This window comes from Carcharodon carcharias, chromosome 19 (genome assembly GCF_017639515.1).
Source record: "Carcharodon carcharias isolate sCarCar2 chromosome 19, sCarCar2.pri, whole genome shotgun sequence".
Classification (NCBI taxonomy): domain Eukaryota; kingdom Metazoa; phylum Chordata; class Chondrichthyes; order Lamniformes; family Lamnidae; genus Carcharodon; species Carcharodon carcharias.
Window position 1 is genome coordinate 79235670 of NC_054485.1, and position 24551 is coordinate 79260220.

General features: G+C 45.7%; 1 protein-coding gene across 1 annotated transcript; it reads left to right on the top strand.

Moving 5' to 3' along the window:
* Window positions 1-24203, top strand: LOC121291249 (interferon-induced very large GTPase 1-like). Its single transcript, XM_041212323.1, is given in 9 exon segments — window positions 1-163; window positions 13904-14051; window positions 16687-16782; window positions 16935-17092; window positions 19209-19621; window positions 19623-20304; window positions 20487-22545; window positions 22977-23557; window positions 23734-24203. Coding segments are annotated over 9 exon segments (4770 nt in total).
* Window positions 24204-24551: the final 348 nt, after the last annotated feature.

Here is a 24551-nt window from a genome sequence, read left to right on the forward strand (position 1 = left end):
ATGGGCCTTTCACTGAACAAATGGAAAGCTAAGGTCCTCTTACAACCAGGTCCCACAGCAAACCCTGAGATTAGGGTCATGGTTAACCAGACAGCAGTGATCCCCTTAATCCTATACGCTTTGGAATATGGCGCATCCTACAACAGGTATCTGAAAGCACTGGGTAAGTACCACCAGCGGTGCCTTTGCAAGATTCTCCAAATCAGATGGAAAGAAACATGGTTCAACAGCAATATCCTCTGTCAAGCCAACATGTCCAGCATCAAGGTGCTAATCACTCAAAATTGGCTTCGCTGGGCATCGGATGTTGTTTGTATACCAGTCACCAAAATAACCACTCTATTCGGAACTCGGTCATGGCCGGAAACTTCCAGGAAGCTAATGGAAACTCTTTAGGGATGTCCGTAAGTTATCGCTGAAGAGGTCAAACATCTCATGAGACACCCTGGATTGTGACCAATCAAAATGGAGAAGGCTCTTTCAGGTAGGCATTGTACACATTGAGAAACTTGGGTTCACAACAAATTACGAGAAATGGCCAATTACTGACTGCTTAAGGGCCGTTTCCCACCCAGCCTCAATTTTTAGGTTAGTGGGAGCCCGAAAATGATTGAGTTTAGCAATTGGGCCTAAGTGGGCAAAGCCCCTTCTAAATTCAGGCATGCCCACCCTACCCTGACTTAAGGTCCGGTGGCCACGGGACCTCCCTCTCAACCCAGCCTCTAGCCCAACAGCATAATCTCCCACTATCCACACCTCAGGCCTTCCCTACCCTCCTTGCCCTGACACTCCAAAAACTGACCGTTCTGTCCTCTCCTGAGACGTAGGGTCTGTCATCTTCATAAAGTTCCTCTTCTGTCTACTGCAGCCTCTGAGGTTGCAGAGACTTGAAAGCTGTCAGCGAATCAGAATGTTCCGCCTGCAGCCAACTGATGTTCATTCGAGTGTGAAATGGCTAAGGGGCAGGCAGAGTCAGTGGGGATCTGCTCCCACTGACTTTTCAGATAGCATGAAGGGAAACCCATCATCCAAAATATCCCGGCCAATGTTGTTTCTGCTCATAATTTGTTGTAATACTCCCCAGAATGAATTATCCCCCCAATTTGGTGTTGTCCACAAATTTAGAAATTGCTTTTTTAATTCCAGAGTCTAAATCAGTAATATAAATCATGGACCATTACATCCTACATCCTACCACTTTGAATAACTACCCTTTACTCCTAATATCTGCTTTTTTCTCTTGCAGCCAGCTAGTAACCCATTCTGTTATTTAACACTGACTGCACATTCTCTGACCTTATTCAATGGTCTATTTTGTAATAAGACATCACAGCTGCAATAAAAGTTCCAGCATTTCAGAAAAACAGTCTTAATATGGAGAAGAACTGCAACTGATAAACAAAGAGAAAGTAAAATCTATGAGACTCCACCTTTCAGTCTTTCAGAGCTGCCAGCAACATTTCCTGTGTGAGTTATCCAGAAATACAGCCAGTTGCATTGCTGCCAGCTACTAAAAAATCTTCATCTGGGTCTGAAAGCAGTTTTACTGCGTATCTAACTCTACCCTACACTAGACTTTGAGCCACTGAAACAATTGGAGCTGGATTTCATTTCCAACCAGTCAAGGGAGTCTTACTGAATCCCAGTTCTTCCTGATTTCCATCAGTTGCTGTCAATACAGGAGATGAGATCTCAGTGAACGTATTAGTACATCCAGTCACTGCAGCAATTCCCCACAGTTGGAGCATAGACATTTCATGTACTGGTCAGTGAAACAATTTCATGTATGAGGAAACTTGTGAGTGCAAATGTACCTGTTTAATCTGTATGAGTGCTTTTTTATTTTCTTCTTTCACAGGATGTGTCTGTCGCTGGCTGGGCCAACATTCATTACTTATTCCTAATTGCCCTTGAGAAGGTGGTGGTGAGCTGCCTTCTTGAACCGCTGCAGTCCATGTGGTGTAGGTACACCCACAGTGCTTTTAGGCAGAAAGTTCCAGGATTTTGATCAAGCGACAGTGAAGGAACGGTGATATATTTCCAAGTCAGGGTGGTGAGTGACTTGGAGGGGAACTTCCAGGTGGTGGTGTTCCCATCTATCTGTTGCCCTTGTCCTTCTAGGTGGTAGTGGTTGTGGGTTTGGAAGGTGCTGTTTAAGGAGCCTTGAAGTATTCCTGCAGTGCATCTTGTAGATATTAAACACTGCTGTCACAGTGAGTGCATGTCTATCTGTTTGTGTGTCAGGGTGTGTCTGTGGCTGGGACTTTCCAGTCCTGCCCACCGGGGAATCATCACGAATGGGACAGAAAATTTGACGGCCCATAAAAGGTCCATTGACTTTGAGAAGGAATTTCCTGTCCCATGATGAATGAGACTGGAAAACCCTGCCCTATGTTTTTATGTTTGATTGTGTCTGTTTACCAGTTTTTGATTATGTGTGACTATGGGTGGAGTTTTCCAGCCCCATTGGCTTTGGGTGTTATGGTGGGCAGTCGGGGGGGGAACAATATGTCAAGAAGGCCAGAAATCAGTTTTACGCTACTACGGAATCAGTTTGCGATCATCTGCTGCACCCGTCAATGGCAGTCCGCATTCCCTGCCACCGCATATTGGATACATCATTTTAATAAATTTGCATCTAATTATAAGCCGGTGCTCGCTGGAATCAACCCCGCACATCAATTTTACTGCCTGCATCGGCGTGACTTCACAATGGTGACAGCTTCATGGCTGCCTTTAAAAGGTGTGCACCTGGCGACCTGAACTTCAAGGGGACTCGAGTGTGAATGCACACAATCTTGTGCAGTGCTAGCGAGCATTGCCCGTGACCATGAAGGAAGAGGCATTGTGCAATGGCTTGAGGCACAGGCAAGTCACATTTTTCCAGCTGACTTTGAGTGTGGCGCTGGGCAGGGGCTCCAGTGTAGATCAGGCCACAGGGTGGGGGTGGGTGGGAGTGGGGGGCAAGGCAGCACAGACTGAAGGAAGTACACAAGCACACGCCTGGGGCAGTGTGGGGTAAGTAGGGTGTGAGGGAAGTGGTTACACGCTTGGAAAAGCTTGTCAAAAATGAGCATTCTTCCGCAGCTGAGACAGTTCAGCTGCATTTCCAGTGACATGCTTGCAGTCTAGCCTCTGAAGCTTTTCTGCCCATTTAAGCAATGCAAAAGCATGAAAGTGCCACCAAATGCTCCAGAACGTTTCACCCCTCAGGCACAGACTGAAAATTAATGTGGGTTTTAGGAGGCTGCAGAGAAATTGGCCAACTGGGCAAGTTGTACAGTCCCCTTGCAAAAGGTGGCATGGCACAGTCACTAGTGGAAGCACTGATAGCCCTTTCAATGTCTTTATTAAGGTTTGGACCGGTATCTATTATGGTTCAAGCTAACAGTGCAGCCTTGCGGTGCGGGTTAGGAGAATGCCTGTGCCTGAGCTATGAGCACAGCATGCAGTCCAATGGGCAGAGCTGCTGCCAATTGGCCAGGTGGAGATGGGTGGATGGGGCTTTGGACAGCCATGAAGCACACTACACACTGGCCATCCAAGTGGTGGCCAGCAGTCAGCTGCATGTGTGAGCAGACCTTCAGAGAGATCCAAGAGAGGTTCTTAGGGCATGTATACTAACCCATGTGTCTCTCTCCTTGATCCTGCAAGAGGAAAACCTTAGGATCATGAAGCCTGATGATTTAGCGGTATACCTCATTGCTTACTGGGAGCAGAGAAGAATAAGAGAGCGGTGGAGGCCCCTGGCTTGGCAAAGGGAGGAGCACCTCTTTCAAGATGGAGGGGCAGCAGGTCCTGCTGCACACACAGCTGAAGATCCACAGAGGGCCAACACTCGTAGTCACCTTGCTAGACACAAGGCCTATCGACAGCACCTGTCATTCCTGCAGATGCCTGAGAACCAGTGTCGCTGTAGACTGCTCATGTCTAGGGAACTGGTCAGTCACATCTGCCACCTGCTGCAGGATTTGGCAACCCGCAGAGGACAGGGCTGATGACGCCCATGCTGTGGCCTCAGACTGCAGCAGAGCGACGGTATAACGGGGCTCATGTCACAACCCCGACTTTGGTTGAACAAATGATAGGCTTTTTGATAATGAGGTTCCAGAGCCTCGACAGGTCCGCCGCAATATAGGCCTCAGAGGATGTTGTGTATCATCACCGCTTGCTGCATGCTCCACAACGTGGCGCTGTAACAGGTGGAGGATCTGGCTGAGGAGGAGATGGAGGAGTTGCATGTATCTTGAGATGAGGAGGATGTCGAAGGGGATGACGGTGATGAAGTCCTCAAAGTCAAGGATGCCAGCGATGAGGTCCTCGCAATGGCCAGTCAATGCAGACGTGCTTGGGAGGCCCTCATAGCCACAAGGTTAGTGGAGGATGATGATGTCATGCAGTGAGGAGGCAGTGAGATCCTTACCCTGCATCTGTGAATGTTTGACTCCTGTGTGGCTGATGGCAGTGCACATACCCTCAGTGCTCAGGAACGTCATGAAGATGTAATGGAGGCTCAAAAAGTCATTCGATTCCAGGAAGGTGATGATGATCTCATACAGCGAGGACATCCATTGATCTTCACATAGCCTCTGTGAATGTCTGACTCCTGTCTGGCTGAGGGCAGCTCGCCTGCGCTCTGTGATCAGGGTCATATCATAGAGATGCAGCCACAAAACTTTAAATGCTCCTGATCCTTTGTCAGCCTTCAGCATCTGTCCCCTTCAAGAGCACAGCATCACCGGTCACAGATGATGAAGAGATGGAGGGCTAGCCCCAACCTAAATGTGCTGAGAGCACACAGAGAGAGTGACGCCTGCCCACGACCTTTCTGGCAACAATAATAAGCCGCTGAGATGCAGGCATCAGTAATGTGTCCTGGGAGTGTGAAGCCAGACCATCACTTTAGTGTGAAGGTTACACACTACACAGGGAAGAGGCCCTGGACTGAGACACCTGCCTTTTTCTTGTGCAGAAAGATTTGACATCTGAGTGACACAAACACTGCTCATCAGAACAAGGAGCCATAGGCAGGGAGACATTCTTGGGAGTTTATTTACAATAGTGAACATTATATACAAGTAAATAACACCTGTGCCTACCTGTACATTCCCGGAGTCACCTGGGTGAGTGGCCCCGGTGTGTCGAGCTGCTGGTCCTCTTCCCTATGGGTACCCAATGGCCCCTGGCTGACTCCTTGAGGACAACGGGAGGTGAGATTGAGGTGCCCCACACCCCTCTCGGGTTGACACTGGTGGAAGCCAACTATGGTGTCAGCGGTGGAGTTGACCCATGCAGCAGTGAAGGACCAATGTCTCCATGCTGCCAGTGTTGATCCCGATGCGTTGGCATGCCAGTGCTATCACCTTGGACTGAAGGCGGACAGACTGATCCATCATCCCTTACAATCTGAGGAGTGCACTAGACATCCCTTCCTGGTGTTCCTGTGATTGTGTTTGCAGCTCCAACAACTGCTTGAGGTCTGAGTCCGAGGGGTCACCACCTGACTCGGACTCAGTAGATTCCTTGCCTCCAGAAGTCCTCTGAGCGCCGGAGACCAAGGATGCCTCTACCTGCTGTGGAAAAAATTGTGTGCTGTACTCACCAGATAGTGAACCTGAGCCTGCTGTACATGTAGGTCCCACCGAGGTGTGTGTCTCTGCGCTGGTGGAGGGTGTGAGTGAGCAGTGTGACAGGTCTTCAATGTTGCTGCCCTCAGAGTCCTCATCCGAGATGCTCTCAGTGCTGGGGTTGGGCTCAAGATTGCCTGAGGGCAATGTGTCAGGTGTGCCTAGGACAGAAAGTGGAGATTATTGGTGTTTGGCAGCCGCTTTGAATGCTGAAGAGTGGACTAAGGGTAGTGTTGAGAGAGGGGTGATGTGGTGCAAGATCCTCACCACTGGCTTCACCATCATCACAGGAATGGTCGATATTCCCTCCACCCTTCTTCCCTCCTCCCCCTGGGCTCCTTCCCCCCTCCAAACTCCTTTCTCTACCCAAAATCTTTCCCTCCTGAACTCCGTCCTCCATCCGAAGTCCTTCACCCCCAAACTCCTTCATTCACCCAACGTCATCCCCCATCCTAACTCCTTCCCCCCTCCGAACTCCTTCCCTTTTGCCTTCGTCCATCCACCTACCTCCTCATTCTCCCTTTACACCCTCCCCCCCCCATACTCCTTCCTCCCTCCCAACTTAACATCCCCTGACACATTCGCTCCCCCACCCCAACCTCCCCCTTCCCTCCGACACCATTGGTCCCTCCCTCCCAAGCTCACCCACCCATGGTACACCTCCCTCTCCCACCCCAGTGGTACACCTCCCTCTCCCACTCACAGCTGGACCTTCCTCTCCACTCCTTCGACGATCATTCATAGCAGACCATAGCCAAGACACTGATGTCCCAAAGCAGAGTCTCAACAGTGATCTTCGGCCTACCACGAGCTGGTTCACAGCACAGCCATGTCCATCAGAATCCGCCCAGCATGTGATGCACGTATTCCTCTAGGGTCTGGTAGCGTCCCTCACAAGGGGAGACATCTTTTCAACATCCAGATAAAAACAAAAAACTGCGGATGCTGGAAATCCAAAACAAAAACAGAATTACCTGGATAAACTCAGCAGGTCTGGCAGCATCGGCGGAGAAGAAAAGAGTTGACATTTCGAGTCCTCATGACCCTTGCTGAGTTGGGAAGGGTTTGTGTGAGGAGATCACCCTCAGTAAAATAGAGAGAGAAAGAGACTGGAAAGGGTTGGTGTGAGGCAGTTCACCATCAGTGACATAGACAGAGAGGGAAAGAGAGGTATTATTTCCTCTGGTCTGTGCGCCTGTTTGGTGAGGTGAGACTTCAACAAGCTGGGTGGGCTGCACCTCAATCATAGGTCTTATATTGTTGTGGAACGGTTTGCTATTGCTGTTGAGAACAATTAAACTAGCTTGATAGGAGGGAATGGGAACCTGAGGTTATTTTCAAATGAGAGAGAAGCAAAGTTTTAAATAAAAGGCAAAAAATTAATTAGCGAATGTGAAAGGCAGAGGACTCAAATAGTATAAAATAGACAAGAAAGGAATTGGCATTGTCCAGTGGTATATATTTCAAAGCAAGGTGTCTGGTGAATAAGGCAGATGATTTGAGGGCACAGATGGACATTTGATGCATGATATCATAGCTATTACTGCAACATGGCTTAAAGAAAAGCATTAGGTGGTGACATAGTGGTAATGTTACTGGGCTAGCAATCCAGATGCCCAGGCAAATGCTCTGGGAACCTGGGTTCAAATCCCACCATAACAGCTGGTAGAATTTAAATTCAATTAATCAATAAATATGGAATTAAATGTGATTAAAAGAAATGATGACAATGAAACTATTTTTGATTTTCATAAAATCTCATTGCTCGCTAATATCCTTTAGGGAAGGAAATCTGTCGCCCTTAAGCTGGTCTGGCCTACATTTGATTCCAGACCCACAGCAATGTAATTGACTCTTGAATGGCCTAGTAAGCCACTTAGTTCAAAGTAGATAGACCATCTGGAATTGGCCTAAGCACCGTAAATGACAAGGGCACAGAATGTGTTCTAGGTAGGTGACGCCAAAGTCCATCACCAAGAGTGGATCGGTAGTACCAGCACTGAGTGAGCTGTCCGGGTCCTGAAGGATATAGCTGGTAGACAGGATCTGTGACAGGTAGTGAGAGAACCAACAGGAGGGAAAGACATGCTTCACTTCATCTTCACCAAGCTACCTTTTGCAGATGCATTTGTCCATGACAGTATTGGTAGGAGTGACTACCACACAGACCATGTGGACACGAAATCCAGTCTCACATTGAGGATACCATCCATTGTGTTTTGTGGCACTACCACCCTTGTAAATGGAATAGATTTTGATCAGATCTAACAACTCAAATCCGGGCATTCATGAGGCCCTACAGGCCATCATCAGCAGCAGATTTGTATACAATCACAATCTGTGAACTAGTGGTCCGGCATATCCCCCACTCTACCATCACCACCAAATGCGGGATCAACCCTGGTTCAATGAAGGGTGCAGGAGGGCATGCCAGGAGCAGCACCAGGCATACCTAAAATGAGGTGTCAACCTGATGAAGCTACAACATAAGACTATTTGCATTCCAAATATTGGAATCAGCAAGTGACAGACAGAGCTAAGCAATCCCACAAGCAGTGGATCAGATCTAAGCTCTGAAGCCCTGTCAGGTCCGTGGTGAACTGATTAAAGGAGGAAGCTCCATAAAGGTCAAAACTCAATAATGGGTGAGCCTGGCACATTAGTGCAAAAAACGAGGCTAAAGCATTTGTAGCCATCTTCAGTCAGAAGTGATGAGTGGATGATCCATCTTGGCCTCCTCCTGAAGTCCCCAGCATCACAGATAATCACAGCATCAGGCTAGTTGATTCACTCCACGTGATATCAAGAAACAGCTGAAGTCACTGGATATTGCAAAGGCTTTGGGCCCTGACAACATTCCAGCAACAGTACTGAAGACTTGTGCTCCAGAACTAGCTGGACCCTTAGCCAAGCTGTTCCAGCACCGGCATCTACCTGATTATGTAGAAAACTGCCCAGATATGTCCAGTCCACAAAAATCAGGACAAATCCAACTCAGCCAATTACCCTCAGTCTACCCTCCATCGTCAGAAAAGTGACGGAGCGTATTGACAACAATGCTATCAAGCGGCACTTACTCAACAATAACACGTGCAATGATGTTCAGTTTGGGCTCTGCCAGGGCTACGCAGCTCTTAACCTTGGTCCAAACATGGACAAAAGAGCTGAAATCCAGAGGTGAGGTGAGAGTGACTGCCCCATACATCAAGGCAGCATTTGACTGAGTGTGGCATCAAGGAACCCTAGAAAAAATGGAGTCAATGGGAATCAGGGGGAAATCTTTCCGCTGATTGCAGTCTTACCTAACACAAAAAAAGATGATTGTGGTTGTTGGAAGTCAACCATCTCAGTTTCAGCACATCACTGCAGGAGTTCCTCAGGGTGGTGTCCTTGGCCCAACCATCTTCAGCTACTTCATCAATGACTTTCCTTCCATCATAAGGTTAGAATTGGTGATGTTTGCTGATAATTACACAATGTTCAGCACCATTCGTGACTCCTCAGAGACTGAAGCAGCCCATGTCCAAATGCAACAAGACCTGGCAGGCTTGGGCTGATAATTGACAAATAACAGTCACACCACACAAGTGCCAGGCAATGATCATATCCAACAAGAGAGAGTCTCACCAATTGATGCACAGTGGCAACAGTGTGTCGAAGATTGATTGCAGCAATTCACCAAGGCTCCTTTAATAGCATCTTCCAAACCCAGAACCTCTACCACCTAGAAGGGCGAGAGCAGCAGATGCTTGGGAATACCACCACCTGCAACTTCCCCTGCAAGCCACACATCATCCTGACCTAGAATTGTTGGTCAAACGGATCTCTTTTCCTAACAGCACTGTGGGTGTACCTACACCACATGGACTGCTGTGGATCAAGAAGGCAGCTCACCACCACCTTCTCAAGGGTTAATTAGGGATGGGCAATAAATGCTGGCCTAGCCAGTGATGCCCACATCCTGTGAAAGAATAGAAAAATACATAAAGAGCAAGACGATAACTAAAGAATGAGTAGGATGAATTAGAAACCAAAAAGGTAATAAAAAGAGAAAACATTGGAAATATTCAGCAGGCTAGATGGCTCTGTGGAAAGTCAATCAGAGCGCAGAATTTAATGGTTGGTGATCTTCACCCCATCCCTGAACTCCTCCCGAATATGGGTGAGAAGTGATCGTTAATTGGCCTGTTAAGGGCCTCAAATGTGGCAAGGATGGGTGGACCACATATATTTAATACTTTTTATCTGATATTAATTGCTTTAATTTTTTTCAACCTGGTTCACCCCTTGGTCACTCTTTATCTGTTGGAATGTAACTTGTGTCTTCTCATGTGAAGACAGACACAATCAGCTGAATTTTTTGCCTTGGTGAAGAGGCATATTACAGTCTGATAATGGCCATTCTTTGATCTTTCTTTGGAGGAAGTCTGATTTTTCTCCACATTTCTGACCCACAACATTTTCCTCTGGCCTTTTTGCGGGTCAGGAGTGCCTGGGGTGCTAAACTCACACCCATCCCTGCTGAGGTCAGGTTCTGCATTTTATTTTCATCTGGTGTGGGCTTTTGGAAGCCCATTAAAAACACGCCAGGTTTGAGAGTACAGGAAAATATGGTAAACCTGCTGAGGAGTTCTGCAAGATAAGTGTAAAATGTTTTGACACATTCAAATGTCACTATTAGTTGCTATAGTGTAATACAGATGTGTTTTGAAAATGGTGATTCCTCATTGGCATCTGTCCTTTAAAGGTAAGCTGACCCTTATTGTGTAAGTGTCCAATGGAGAAAGCATCATAACGCAGTGAAAAAATGTTACAAAATGTCCTGTCAATCTATACTGTCACCTTTTAAATTGGTAAAAGAAAACTGCTTTTGACACTTGGGGAAAAAAACCCTGCAACTGAAAAAAATTACACTTGAGAAAGATCTACACTTGAAAAAAAAATCTAACGACCTGCTCCCATCTATTGATAGACAATCACTCTGCTTTGAAATTTAGATGACCGCCTTCTGTTCTTTCCTTCTCAACCTGTCCTCTATTGTTTGGACAACTGTGGCCATAATGAATGCTTGACTGATTTTCAATGGGTTTCTATGCTAATGATTTTCTGCACAGTTTCCCATTCAGCTGAGAATGAATGACAGTTTCATGAGGTTGTAACACTTGATTGTGCCTTTGATGCGACTTCTGGTTTGTGCTAATGATAGTGTGTTTGGCGGAGGCATTTATTGGATGGTGGAATTTTTATTTTTTTCCAAGTGCTGTAAATTGTTTTCCATTGATATTGCATCAAATGTGAAGATGGGTATATAGTGTATACTGGCTGAGTCGCTATGGAGGATACATGGGTGGGGGGAAGGCAGATAGAGGTGGAATGTTGTGTCATGGAGAAATCTAAGGGCACATGCAGGATACATGGGGGCCATAGAGATGGGTGATGTACGAGATCTGAGGGGGAGTGGGATTTCATGGGGTAAGTGGGGGTGAGGGAGATGGAGCATAAGGTTTGGGGAACCTTTAAACAATCCTAGGAACTGTTGCTGAGATCTTAGGCAGACCTTCTCATCAGCCCACCTCAACATCTAAGCTCTCCCACACCGGTGCACAGTTTGCACAATGAAACAGAACCCTAGAAAAAGACAAAAATCCTTTGCAAATGTGCACTCCAGTCAGGATGCAGTTTGCGATCTATAAAATTGCCTGACTTGAAAGACACGGTCCCAAGAGGAAAATCCAACACAATAGATTTGTTCAATTTCTCTGCCATTTCCTCATTCTCTAGGATCATTTCTCCTGTTTCCACCGCTCGAGGTCCAATCTTTACTTTAGCTACTCCCCTTTTTATTATACTTGTAAAATCAAGCTCTTACACTCTACTTTTATATTCCTCGCAATTTAAATCTCAATCTGTTTTTCCTTTCTTATCAATCTTTTGACCGTCCTTTACTGGTTTCTAAAACACAGCAAATCCTCAAGCTCCTATCATTTTTCATAATGTTATAAGCCTCTCCTTTGCATCTGTCCTAAATTTCCTTAGTAAAACACAGAAAGATCTTTCTTGCTAAGATTGTAATCAAAATATATGTTGAACATTTTTTGAATCATTGCTTTAAATGGTTCCCACTGATAATTCACCATCATATATTTTAGTCTATTCACCCAATCAACCTTAATGAGATCTTCCATCATTTCTATAAGAAATTCAATATGAAACTCAATTATATTATGATAACCTTTTCCTCGACACTCTTTTGAGATTACTAATTAACCATGTCTCATTTCAGAATACTAGATATCAAATAATGTTGTTAATTCCACAATGTATTGTTCTAGCAAGCTCTGCCAAGGGACCAACACCCTCAGCCAGATCCATCCACGTCCTCACCTCCAGCCAAGAGGACACCTCCTCCAAGAGCTGAAAATAATCAGCCTGGAAGACCCATCACAACACTTACCCACTCCCTGAACCAGTGCAGAAATACATGCCTCGGTGGAGTCTAGGTCTAGAGCAGGCTTGTGGTCACCGCACAGACACATGTTCGCAGCAGCAGGAAGCAGGTTCATGCGAGCTCCCTGGTACTCAGGACTGCTGGGGATCAGGCATCCGTGAGGTCCGAGTCAGATGACGAGCCTCTAGATTTGGCCTTCCAACTCATCCTGGAGAGTCAGCAGGAGGTGTGGGAACATCATGCAGAGCTGTTGGAAGCCCTCAGCAGAGTGCCATGTGAGTCAGGGAGTGCATTGTTTCCTCTCGCAAGTGGTGCCCACATGTACGCGTATGAAGGTCTCCATGGGAGGATGGTGGATATCATGGAGACCCTGGTCCAGCAGAATGTGGAGGCGTGTGCTGAAGGGGTTCCCCTTTTCCCTCAGAGACCCTACCCACACAAGTTCGTGACACCAGGTTCACAAGTGTATGGCTTGAACAGAATGGCCAGTGAGACAAGTTTCTTCTGATAATTCACAAAGGCCTTGGCGGTAAGTCCCAACCCTTGCAAGGCACACTTGTCGAGATCTGTTCTGCACTGGCATGTTTTCCTGCCAACATGGGTGGATGATTGTTCAAGGGGGGATGAGTTCAGTGGACTGGCCCTATAATAATATGCTAATTGTTACAGTGAGCTTCCTGACACCCGATGGGAGGGAACGTGGTCTGCCATCGACAGGCAGAGCGGATGATTGCAAACTGGTTTCACGATGTTCTGAAACTGTTTTTTGTCATCTTGTCATATTGTCTGCTCATGCCACCAACATGCCTGACACAAGCAGGCATAGAAAATCCCGGCCTATGTGTGTCAATGGCATTATAAACATAGCCAAAACATTTGAAATAAGTTATTATAACTCTTTTGGAATGTTTGTGAATTTGCTTCAAGCAATGTCCTGTAACAATATTCTCTCATTACAATGGTGATTCTGTGATGATTTGTATGAATTGTTTCCTATTATTTTCAAGTCTACGTTGCTGTTGGATCACAACTTCAAAAACAGTTCTCCCAGTCATTCTTTCTATTATAATTGGCGCTGTGCTGATTTTGATCTGGTTCTACTTTCAGTCTCAAGGTATGGAACAGTCTGAATTACTAAATTAACTGCACTGACTGTTTCTATCAGTTTAGGATTCCCAGGACTCTGTTCCTTCACCAAAACAATGATGGTTTTCCAATCAAGATCTCTTCCACCCCGGCCCCTGTTAATTAGATTTCACTCGCCATTCTCCTGTAGATTGTAAACAACCTCCAGTCCTCTTAGCATACAGTTGCTGACTTCTTATGTCTTGAATGCTGTTATATCCCATAATGGGGCAATGGAAATAGGGAGACAACTTTTGGCTGAAATGGACATTGTGGGTCAGTTGCTCGTTATATACTCTGCTAAGTTTCCTTTCTTTGAATGTAAAGAAATTGCATATGTGCAAAACTAACAGCTAGCTCACTGCTGTCCATTTTCCCATCTCACCAAAGTTGATAGTTAGCACCAAACATTCTCAACAACTTGCATTTATATTGTGTCTTTAACGTCCTAAAGTGCCTCACAGAGGTGTCATCAAAGTTGACATCAAGTGTAAAGTATTAGGAAGGGCCAGTGAAAGTTTAGTTAAAAAGTTGATATCAAAGGAGGAGAGGTGGTGGGAACTCCAGAATTTTGTGTGCAAACAACTGAAGTCACAGCCGCCATTAGTAGATCGGACGGAGGGGGATATGCAGAAGAGGCTGTGGAAATCACTGCATGTGTCAACATGTAAATGAGCCTAGCGAAGATCCTTGGGGAACACAGGACGAGGTATAGAGTGGAAAGAGAAACTGTTGTTGGAGATGTTCTGGCTACAGAAGATTGTTGAAGTGGGAGCAAATCAGGAGCAGTTCCAATGGGATGGACAATGGAAGAGGATGGTGAGCCTGGCCATGTCCAAAGCTGCAGACCAGTAGAGGAGGGCCACATCACACTGGATGAAATTCCTGACTCATTCTTTCTCGAGATACAGGTCTCATTGGCATTTATTTCCCATCTCCAGCTACACCATACAACTTCAGAAAGAGTCACATGCAGACCAAGTTAGGCAAGGAAAATCTTTCCCTCGAGAACGTGGCTGGAACATTTATGAAATGTAATAGCTTTTTGTTGACACCAGTGCTTTATTTCCAGAAATTTTAAAAACTGAATGCAGCTTGAAAATCTGAAATGTTGGGATATATAGGTGATGTCCCCTTTTTCCCTCAGAGACCCTCCCCACACTCAAGTTTGTGACACTAGATTCACAAGTGTATGGCTTGAACAGAATGACCAGTGAGACAAGTTTCTTCTGATAACTCACAGTCGCTTTATTGAATCACCCACAGCCCTTAGGGAAGGGCCGCATTCAGCAATTACCAAATACAGTTACCCAGAACCCTGTCCCATCACAAGCTAAACCCCACCCGGTTCCTAAATTAAATCTTTATATCCTAAATTAATACTGACAACGACCCCTCGGCAGGTCTTCCAATGGTATTGTAGATCCCTTGGTGGAGTTGACCAGACTCGACCAACTTCCTTGACTGCCTGCAGAAAACACTGGTGTCTTACAATTCTGTCCTCAATTAGACCATTTCTACTGCTGGCCTGGTCAACACATTTCAATATCCAGTAGTTAGCACTCTTAGTTTATTTTACACATGGTCTAGACAAATATGGCCAGCTCATGCTGGTTGAAACAAAAGTCTTTCCATGCGAAATATATCCCAGATGAATATGATCAACTCTTAGATAAAAGCAACTCTCACATTGTTTAAACAAACCTCCTGCTGTTTTGAAGCAATACAATACTTGGCTCCAAGGTCGATGAAAGTTCCTGTTCCTTGTGCCATTGTATTGGGTAATCAGTCTCTTAATCGTGTTAGTCCAATGGCAGGAAATGGTAAATCCCTGACTCAGACTCACCAGATTTCTGGCCTCCAGCATTCCTCCGGATGCCAGAGACCTGGGAGGTCCCTGCCACCACTTGCTTTGGATCAGACAGTACGATGTACTCACTAGATTGTATTCTCAAGACTACTCGAAAGATAGGTCCCACCGAGGTGTACACCTTTGCACTGGTGGAGTGTGTGGGTGAGCGTTGTGACAGGTCATCACAGATAGGGCATAGCAGTCAGCAGGTTGCCTCCAGCTCCGCTGTGGGTGTCGGGGAGCACCAAGACGTAGCATCAGTGTGAAGATGGTAAAGATGGTGAAGATGATGTAACTCTTATTGAGTTAAAACAATTAAACTAAATTAACAAAATTAGGATAAATCAGACACAGCCCCTAATTCAGGTCAGCTGTAAAACCAAGAACAAAGTTTAAAGGAAACTTACAACTTTAAACCAAAATGTGATAAAAGGGGTTGATAAAGCACCCGAGTCCCCGCGGTGCCCACCGAGCACGGAAGGCCTCGAGTGTGCCGGCAGACACCGCGTGCTCCCTTTCCAGGGACATCCGGCCACGAACGTAGACGCGGAAGAGGGACAAACAATCGGGCGGGACTCCCCTGTCGATCGCCCACGTGAAGATGATGTCGTTGCACAGCCTAGGCATGGATGTTAATTGTTTGTGCATTATGTTCACTATTGTAAATAAACTTGCAAGAATGTCTCCCTACCTATGGCTCCATGTTCTGATGAGCATTTTTTGTGTCTCTCAGATGTGAAACCTTAGTTCCTGCACAAGATAAAGGCAGGTGTCTCAGTCCAGGACCTCTTCCCTGTTCTATGTGCAGATCAATGTGATGGTCCGGCCTCAGTCTCTGGACAAATTACTGATGCCTGCACCTCGATTGCTGCCAGAATGCCATTGGCAGGCATCACAGAGTTCCATCATTCTCTCTGTGTGCTCTCAGCTCCTTTAAGGTGGGGCTGGCCCCCATCTCATCAGCATCTGTGACCAGTGATGCATTTAAAGTTTCACAGCTGCGTCTCTATGATATGACGCTGATCAGAGTGTGAGTGAGCTGTGAGTCAGACATTCTCAGAGGCTATGTGAGGATCTATGGAGTGTCCTCACTGCATGTCGTCATCATCCTCCTGGAATTGAGCAACTATTAGGGCCTTTTCTGCGTCTCCATGACAGGAGGCTTATCATAGAAGATATGTGCCCTGCCATAAGCAACTGGAGTCAAATGTTCATAGATGCAATGTGAGGATCTATGGAGTGTCCTTACTGCATGTTGTCAACATCCTCCACATATCTAGTGGCTGTGAGGCCTCCTGAGCACGCTGCCTCGTCTGGCCAGTGTGATGGCCTCATCGCCATCATCCTCACCTCCGAGGACCTCCTCGCCCTCAACCCAGTCAATGTCCTCCTCATCGGAGGAGACCTCCAGCTCCTCCATTTCCTCCTCAGCCAGTTCCTCTGCCCATTCAGCGCCAGGTTGTAAAGGGTGCAGCAGACGATGACAATGTGTGACAGCCGCTGCGGACTGTATTGTAGGGCTCCTCCAGACCGGTCCAGACACCAGAACCTCATTTTCAGCATCCTGATGGTTGGTTCCATCAAGTTTCGAGTTGCAGCATGAGCCTTGTACTTTCTCTCTGCTGCACTCTCAGGCCACTGCACAGGTTTCATCAGCCACATTGTCTGCGGGCAGTCCTTGTCCCCAAGGAGCCTACCCTACAGCCTCTGTGGACCTTGGATGACATCAGGTATGTGTGAACTATGAGAATGTAGGAGACGTGGACTCTCGTTGGAAATCTTGCGCAGACCTGCAAGATGTGTTAATGGTTGCACACCAGCTGAACATTCAGCAAATGGAAGCCCTTGCAGTTGACACAGTTAACCGCTTATTCCATTGGAGATCTGAGTACCACATGAGTGTTATCAGTGGCATCCTGCACCTGTGGGAAACCCGAGTTCTGGGCAAATCCGATCGCTCTTGTATCCTGGTTGTCCTGATCCTGGGCAAAATGCACAAAATTATGTGCCCTTGCAAAGGTGGTCTCCATGACCTCATAGGTGCATTTTTGAGTGGAAACTTGCAATATCCCACAGAGGTCACCTGTGGATCCCTGAAAGGTGCCACTGGCATAAAAATGGTGTGCCACAGTCACTTTCACAGCCACTGGAGCTGGATGCCCTCCATTTCCCGTTGAACTAAATCCTGCAGCAGCTGGAAAATGTGACCGACCAGGTGCCTAGACACACGCAGTCTTTGGCAACACTGGTTCTCGGTCACCTTGGCAGGAATGAAAGGTGGAGTCTATAGAACCTGGGTCTAGCTAGGTGCCAACCAGTGATGGCTCGCTGTGGCTCTTCAGGGTGTGTGCAGGAGCCCCAGCCACCCCTTCCTGAGGGTATCTCTGTGCAGCCAGACAACTCCGTCACTCTCTTCTCCGTTATCTTCGCTCTCTGTTTACCAGGCTGCATGCTCCTGATGTTGTACTCCTGCAGGATGAAACAGAGATGTATAGGTTAGCTGGATCATCCTAAGAACCTCTCTTGTCTTAAGGCCCCTTAACGTATACTGGAGAGTGCTGGCCACCACTTAGATGGCCAGAGTTTAGTGTGATACATGGCCACCTGAAAACCCACTCACTTCCGCGGCGCTCCACCCAACTGATTGGTAGCAGCTTTGCCCACTGGACTGCATGTTGTGCTCTCAGATTCAGGCATTCTCCTAACCCGCGCTGCAAGGCTGCACTGTTAGCTTGAACCATGGGGGAGACAAGTTCAAACTTGAATGATGACATTGCAAGGGGCTGTGAGAATCTCCACCAGTTACTGCTCCATGGCCAGCTTTAGCAAGGAGATTGTACAACTTGTCCAGTCGTCCAACTGTTCTGCAGTCCACTAAAATGCTCATTACTTTGCAGTCTATTCCCGGGGGGTGACAAGCTGTGGAGCACTTGGTGGCATTTCAAGCCTGTGTTGCTTGAGTGGGCAGAAAAGCTAGAGGCCTGTCCTTAAGCATCTCAATGTGGCTGTACCTGAACTGTCTCAGACGCGGAGGAGTGGTCATTATATGCAATGTTTCCCTAATGCATGGCCGCTTCGCTCCCCCCCCCACCCCCCCCCACCCCCACCCACCCCCACCCTCTCACCCTGCATGTGCTTGTGCACTACCATCAACTGTAGGGCTGCCTTTCCCCACAGCCCCCTCCCCCACCCCACTAAGTCACCTCAACTGCAGTGCAGCCCTTGCAACACTGCCCCCCCCACCGCACAAACGTGCCTCAACCTTGAAGTCCAACAGGCAGCCCTCATGAGCATTGCGCAGCATTACTGTCCACTCACCTCCAAGTTCCCTCAATGTGCAGTCCGCCAAGTGCACGCCTTATATATGGTGTTGTGAAACATGTCGGCGTGCTCGGATGATCCAGCGTGAGGGGCTGATTCTGGCGAGCTAGGCCTATAAAGATTTGCAGATATATTACAATGAAGTTCCCAATGTCTGAGGGCGGGGAACACGACCCACCATTGACGGGCGATTGAAAACTGGCTTCACAACGTCGTGAAACCAATTTTTGGCCTTCTCACCATATTGTCTGTTCATGCCACAAAACACACCCGATGCCAGTGGGCATGGAAAATTCCACTCAAAGTTTGTAACAGATTGCAGTAGGACACAGGCAGGATAGCATTATGAGAGATGGTTAAGCAGTTTAATATTGAGAAATATAAAGTAACATATTCTGGAAGTACGATCAGGAATGATACAAAAGAACAGCAGAGGCCTCTGATGTCCAGATACACATGTTCATTAAAGATAAGCACAAAGTAGTAAAGAAAAGCAATCCTTGGTTTTGTATTGAGAGGCAGAGAAAACAATCAGAAAAACTTTGAGGATGAGCCTCCCACCTGTCTTTCCCCTGTTAACCTCTTAAGATCAAGGGACACAATGGGGCAGAGAGGGACCAAGGGGACTTATGAGGGAGGATGGGGACATGGGCTGGGGGCACAGAGCAGAATTGTCAGAAGCACAGAGTGGAAGATGAGAGGAAAACAAATGATTCTAGTTTTTATAAATATTGTTTCAATTACTGGCCTAATAATATTGACCATTACCACTTCTCTTAATGTTAAATATTGATCTGTTTAAATTTTTTATTCATTTCACCACAATCACTTCCAGACACAGACCACACAATCCATAACCAGGAAGTCATGGATACTAACATGGGATTCCAGCCAAGTGTATCCAACCCACAGCTCAAAACGGAGCCTCTTCAACCAGAGTTACAAACTGGAACAAATCCACATGACCCAGTGGAAAGAAATGAAACTACAACTGAAGAAGAACTGAATTCAGTCCAAACAGACACTTCAATTCCTGCAAACAACAATTCTAATGTAAATACTCAGAAATGTAATCTAAATGTAGAACTCTTAACTGAACTGGGATTAGAAAGCAAGATATTGTCCCTGAGTGATGTCCTCAACATAAGCAGAGAAACACTTCAAAATAAGTCCTACGATTCACCTCAGGATATTCCAGGATATTTTCTCCAGAATTTAATGATGGTCAATTCAGAGGCAAGAAATTTGAAATACAAACCAACTCACACAAAATCAGTCAGAACTGGATAACTTGGATTGTTTTTCTCTGGATGAAACCCGTCAAGGTTTATACCATCCTTTGGATATCATTGTGTCTATTTTCCTGTGTGCTGACCCATCTCTCCAGCAGGAGCTGATGTTGAAGATGTCCCTGTGCCAGTTTGCATTGCCACTATTATTGCCTACTAGTAACAAGGGCTGCACTTTCCTACTGTGGGCCCTGCGCTCCATTGTGAAGAAATGGCGTCCACTCTCACTCCAAGATAGCACGGGGTTTAAGGAGGTAAGCATGGTGACTGCCAGAATCCCAATCTTTTCCTTCATTCGATTTGGTTCTTGTTCTCTCGCCAAATCTGAGATTCTAAATAAAGTCCTCAGTCCCTCACAGCAACATCACAACTTCTTTGTCCATTACAATATGGAATGTGGTGATTTACCTCATAGGATTTCTGATGGTCTTGTTGAACTGTGCTGGTACCTGCCCAGTGGGAGTGAGGAATTAGATATTTTCCTGGAGTCAATGACGATATTAAACCTTCGAGGTGACGCTAAAGAGTTCCAGACACGGGTTCAATTTCTGGCAAACGTCTCTTCAGCTGTTTTTATCTTGAGCGATAATGTTGACAGCAGTTTAAGCAAAAGCCTGAAATCACTCGTCCAGTCTCCAGCGAGTACATTCAGAGTGCTTACTGGGAGAAGTGTGAGCAAAGAGACTAAAGAATATTTAAAGGGCATTGCATCCCCAGAGTTTAAGAAGATTCAAATCTTATCACGAGGAAAGAGGAACAGTGCAATGTTTACTGAGACACTGCGATCCAAATTGAGAACAGCCCTGGAAATAGCCCATCAACAGAAGATAGTCAGGGCCCCAGGAGTCTGGAGGAACTGACAGTAATCGCAAGGGACATGGGAATTGAAACAGATGAGGATGACAAGCTGTGTTCACAAGGGAAAGCAAGATCTGAAAACATTTATAAAGGTATCAAAGGAGAGGCCATTAGTAAATACAAATTAGAACATTTCTCTTTTCAGGGTCTCACTTGACAATAGATTTCCAAAATAGAAAAAAATCAATGTCATCCAAAACAGCAAGAGAAGGAGTCGACCCAAAAGTATTGTAATGATCTTGAAGAAGAGAAGAAAAATCTTCGAAATAAACAACAAGAGAAAGGCATATCAGCTAATATGAAAACATTCATCACAGCTCTAACAGACAGGGATGAGAGGAAATATTTCTTGCAATGGATGAAACTCAGGTTGGATTCCAGATCGAGAGACACTCTCTCTGTTTTACGTGAAAAGTACAAACCTCTGATTGAGAAATCACAGGATCAGTCAACAAAGCAGAAAGACTCCCCAACCAACAACAAACAGTTACAGGAATTAGACCAACAGATAACTGGCAGCTCCCTGGGACTCGAACATTTCATGCGAGAAATCGGACTGGTCTATGAAACATTTATAAACCAGAGTAATTGGAACATGGAAGAGAAATGCTTTGTGCAAAAATTACCCGACATTGCCGCTGATCTGATGTTGGATGGGTTCCCTCTGGAGCTCATCGATGGAGATGTTTCCAACATCCCTTTACAGTGTGTCACTGATGTACTGAAGGCCGTTGAACACAGGATTGGCAAAGGGACCCGTGTGTTTGTGCTGACGGTGCTGGGTGTACAGAGCACAGGCAATTCCACACTTCTCAACACCATGTTTGGTTTGCAGTTTGCTGTGAGCAGTGGCCGGTGTACCCGTGGGGCCTTCATGCAGCTCATTAAGATTACAGGAGATCTACAGACTGAGCTGGGCTGTGGGTACGTCATGGTGATCGATACTGAAGGGCTGAAAGCACCAGAACTCTCGAACATTGACAGCAGCTATGAACATGACAATGAGCTCGCTACCTTGGTGATCGGGTTAAGTGATGTAACATTGATAAACATGGCCGTGGAAAACTCCACCGAGATGAAGGATGTGCTGCAGATAGTGGTCCATGCATTTATACGAATGAGAGAAGTGGGGAAAAGGCCGGTTTGTCACTTTATCCACCAGAATGTGAGCGATGTGTCTGCTCATGATCAGAATATCCGAGGCCACAAACATCTGCTGGAACAGCTGGATGAATTGACACAAACAGCAGCTAAAATGGAGAAACAAGACTGCCGGTTCACCAAGTTCTCGGATGTGTTGGAGTACGATGCAATGGAGAATAACTGGAATATTCCAGGCCTATGGCATGGGAATCCACCCATGGCAGCTGTTAATACTGGCTACAGTCACAAGGTGTTTGAGCTGAAGAAAAGGCTTTTTGAGAATCTGAAAGAGAAGAAAAATAAAGGGAGAATGTCAACCATCTCTGAGTTTATCGAATGGACTGAATCTCTGTGGAAGGCAGTGAAATATGAAAGTTTCATTTTCAGTTTCCGGAACAGTCTGGTAGCCAAAGCTTACAAGGAACTTTCTGTCAAATGCTCCGATTTGGAGTGGAAACTGAGGAAAGAGATACATTCCTTCCTGGAAAAGGCACAGAACAGAATTTTTAATACCAAACAGGATCCAGAAAGCATAGCGAAAAATTTGAAAAGAGAATGGATTGTATTTCTCAATGAAAAGAAAGAAAGTTCTCTCCAACAATTGGAGGAACGTTATTCCACTGGCAATAACTCAAACCTGGTTGAAAAATACAGACAGGATTTTGTCAGTAGCATCGACTCCCTGATCATTGAACGTAGGATGTATGTGGACAGGAAGTGTGATGAGGCAGTGAAGAGGTGGAGGGCTATGCAGAAGCTGAAAGATATTAAGGACAATTATCAGAGTCAAATTGAAGAAAAGGTTAATAAACTTCTGAAACAGTGTAAACAGGAAAATAGGAAAATGAATCAAACAGAACTGGAGGAAGCTTTTGATGAGATGTAGAAGATGGTAACTTCAACATTCAAAAATCTACAACCACCTACAGTCAATATAATGAAGGACATGGAAGCGAGTCTACACCAGAATATGCCTGGGGACACCAAGTTCCTCAACCAGCAACTTAGCAAGAAAACCCTGTGTAAACTGAGTGATGAAAAACTTCAAGTCAATCAGGATCATGTTGAGCTGTGTGCATTTTATTACAAGTTTATTTCTAAAGGTTTACTATCAAAACTAGATAAAAAAAAGATACTGAATGAGCCCAGCAGCTGGCAGATCAGTGGGTGAGCGAGTGTAAACAGTTTGTGATACAGACAGCGGGCCAGGAGCAGGATTATGATTCTAATCATTGCAGAGAACTCCTGAGACTGATAGATGAGAAAATCCAGAAACATCAAGATCAGAAATTCATTTTTAATAAACATTTCAGAGCAGATTTTAAACCTCACATTTGTGGATTTGCAGTTAAAAAATATGAAGAAATGCAGGAAAGTTTCTAGAAGAGAAATGATCCTCTGGAACAGCTAGGAAAGGAGAAAGCAGCTTACTGCCAAAACTTTAAAGATATCTACCAGGAGAAAGATCAAACCAAGCAGAGGGCTGAACTGTTCTATGAAAATTGCCTGGTCCCAGCCATAATCCAAGCTGTGGAAAGAAAACTGGGATTGGGAATTGTTCAGCACATGAGGCACAGCGGCAAAGGTGGGAAATTCTTGTACCGGAAAAACTTCCAAGTGGCTCTGATGTTACTTTTGAAGAGGATGGACATGTTTTTCCTATATTATACTTATATACAACAGACTGAGTCATTTGAAAAAGATTGCCTTGAGGAAGAAGTTATACAGCACTGTGCAGCCACAAATGATAAACCAGTTCCTCCGCTGTGCTCTCTTGCGCTGGATATTCTGAGCGGGGTTATCAATCGGGTGAGGGAAGTTCTCGAGGAGAGAACACCTCCAATTAACGAGAATTCAGTGGCCAGTATTATTCAGGAATTTAAAGAGAAGCTGGGTGATGAGATACAATTCCACAGGAGACGCTGGGACCTATTACTTTTCAGTCTGAAAAGATTAACCCTCAGAATTTTAAACAAGAAATTAAAAATTTTATCTGTACAAATGATCTGACTGAAAGGGTTAAAGATTGGGGGAATGATATTTCTGGGAAAATCACTGCTCTCCCAACAGATCCATCCAGTGAATTGTACACAATGTTATGTGGCTGTGGGGAGAGGTGTCCATTCTGTGGTGTCCTGTGTGATTGTACCAACAGGGAGCACTCACAGCACAGTGCTATATATCACTGGAGCCAAGGGCTGAATGGATCCAGTTGCCACAATACTGAAAAACTGATATCAGCTAATTGTACAACAAATGTTACAAGCAATTATTCTTTTTGTAATGGAGATACTGAATGGGTTCTTTACAAAGAATACAGAGATGTCAATGAGCAATACAGTCACTGGAATATTCCTACTGATACCAGCATTGAAACATCAGCCTACTGGAAATGGGTTTTCTACAAATACAATGAAGATTTGGCTGGGATTTACACCTGTAAACCAGCAGATGACATTTCCAGTTGGAATGTACAATCGGATGAGGTTGAAAAAGACATTGAAGATAAATACAATGTGAATGTTAGTGAGTTCAATTAAATTGTTCTTCTCAAATATATAATCTGAGAAATTCACTCACCCCATCCTCCTCCTCCCATGCCGAGTACCTCCCCATAAGGTTCTACCAGCCTAACTACTATTCCCTCTCCACTTCTGCTTCAAGCACCTACCCATGGGGCTCTGCTTGCTCTCTGTCCATTCCACCAGCACGGCCCACCCCTACTTTGAGCACCTACCCACAGGGCTCTGCCAGTCTTGCCTGGCCTTTTTGCTCTGAGTACCAAGGGCTCTGCAGGCTTCCAAACTGGCATTCCTCGGAGTCAGTCCTTGTCCTTCTGACTATGTTATGATGTGGGAATGGGAGCAGCTCTGAAGAATTTTCCAGCC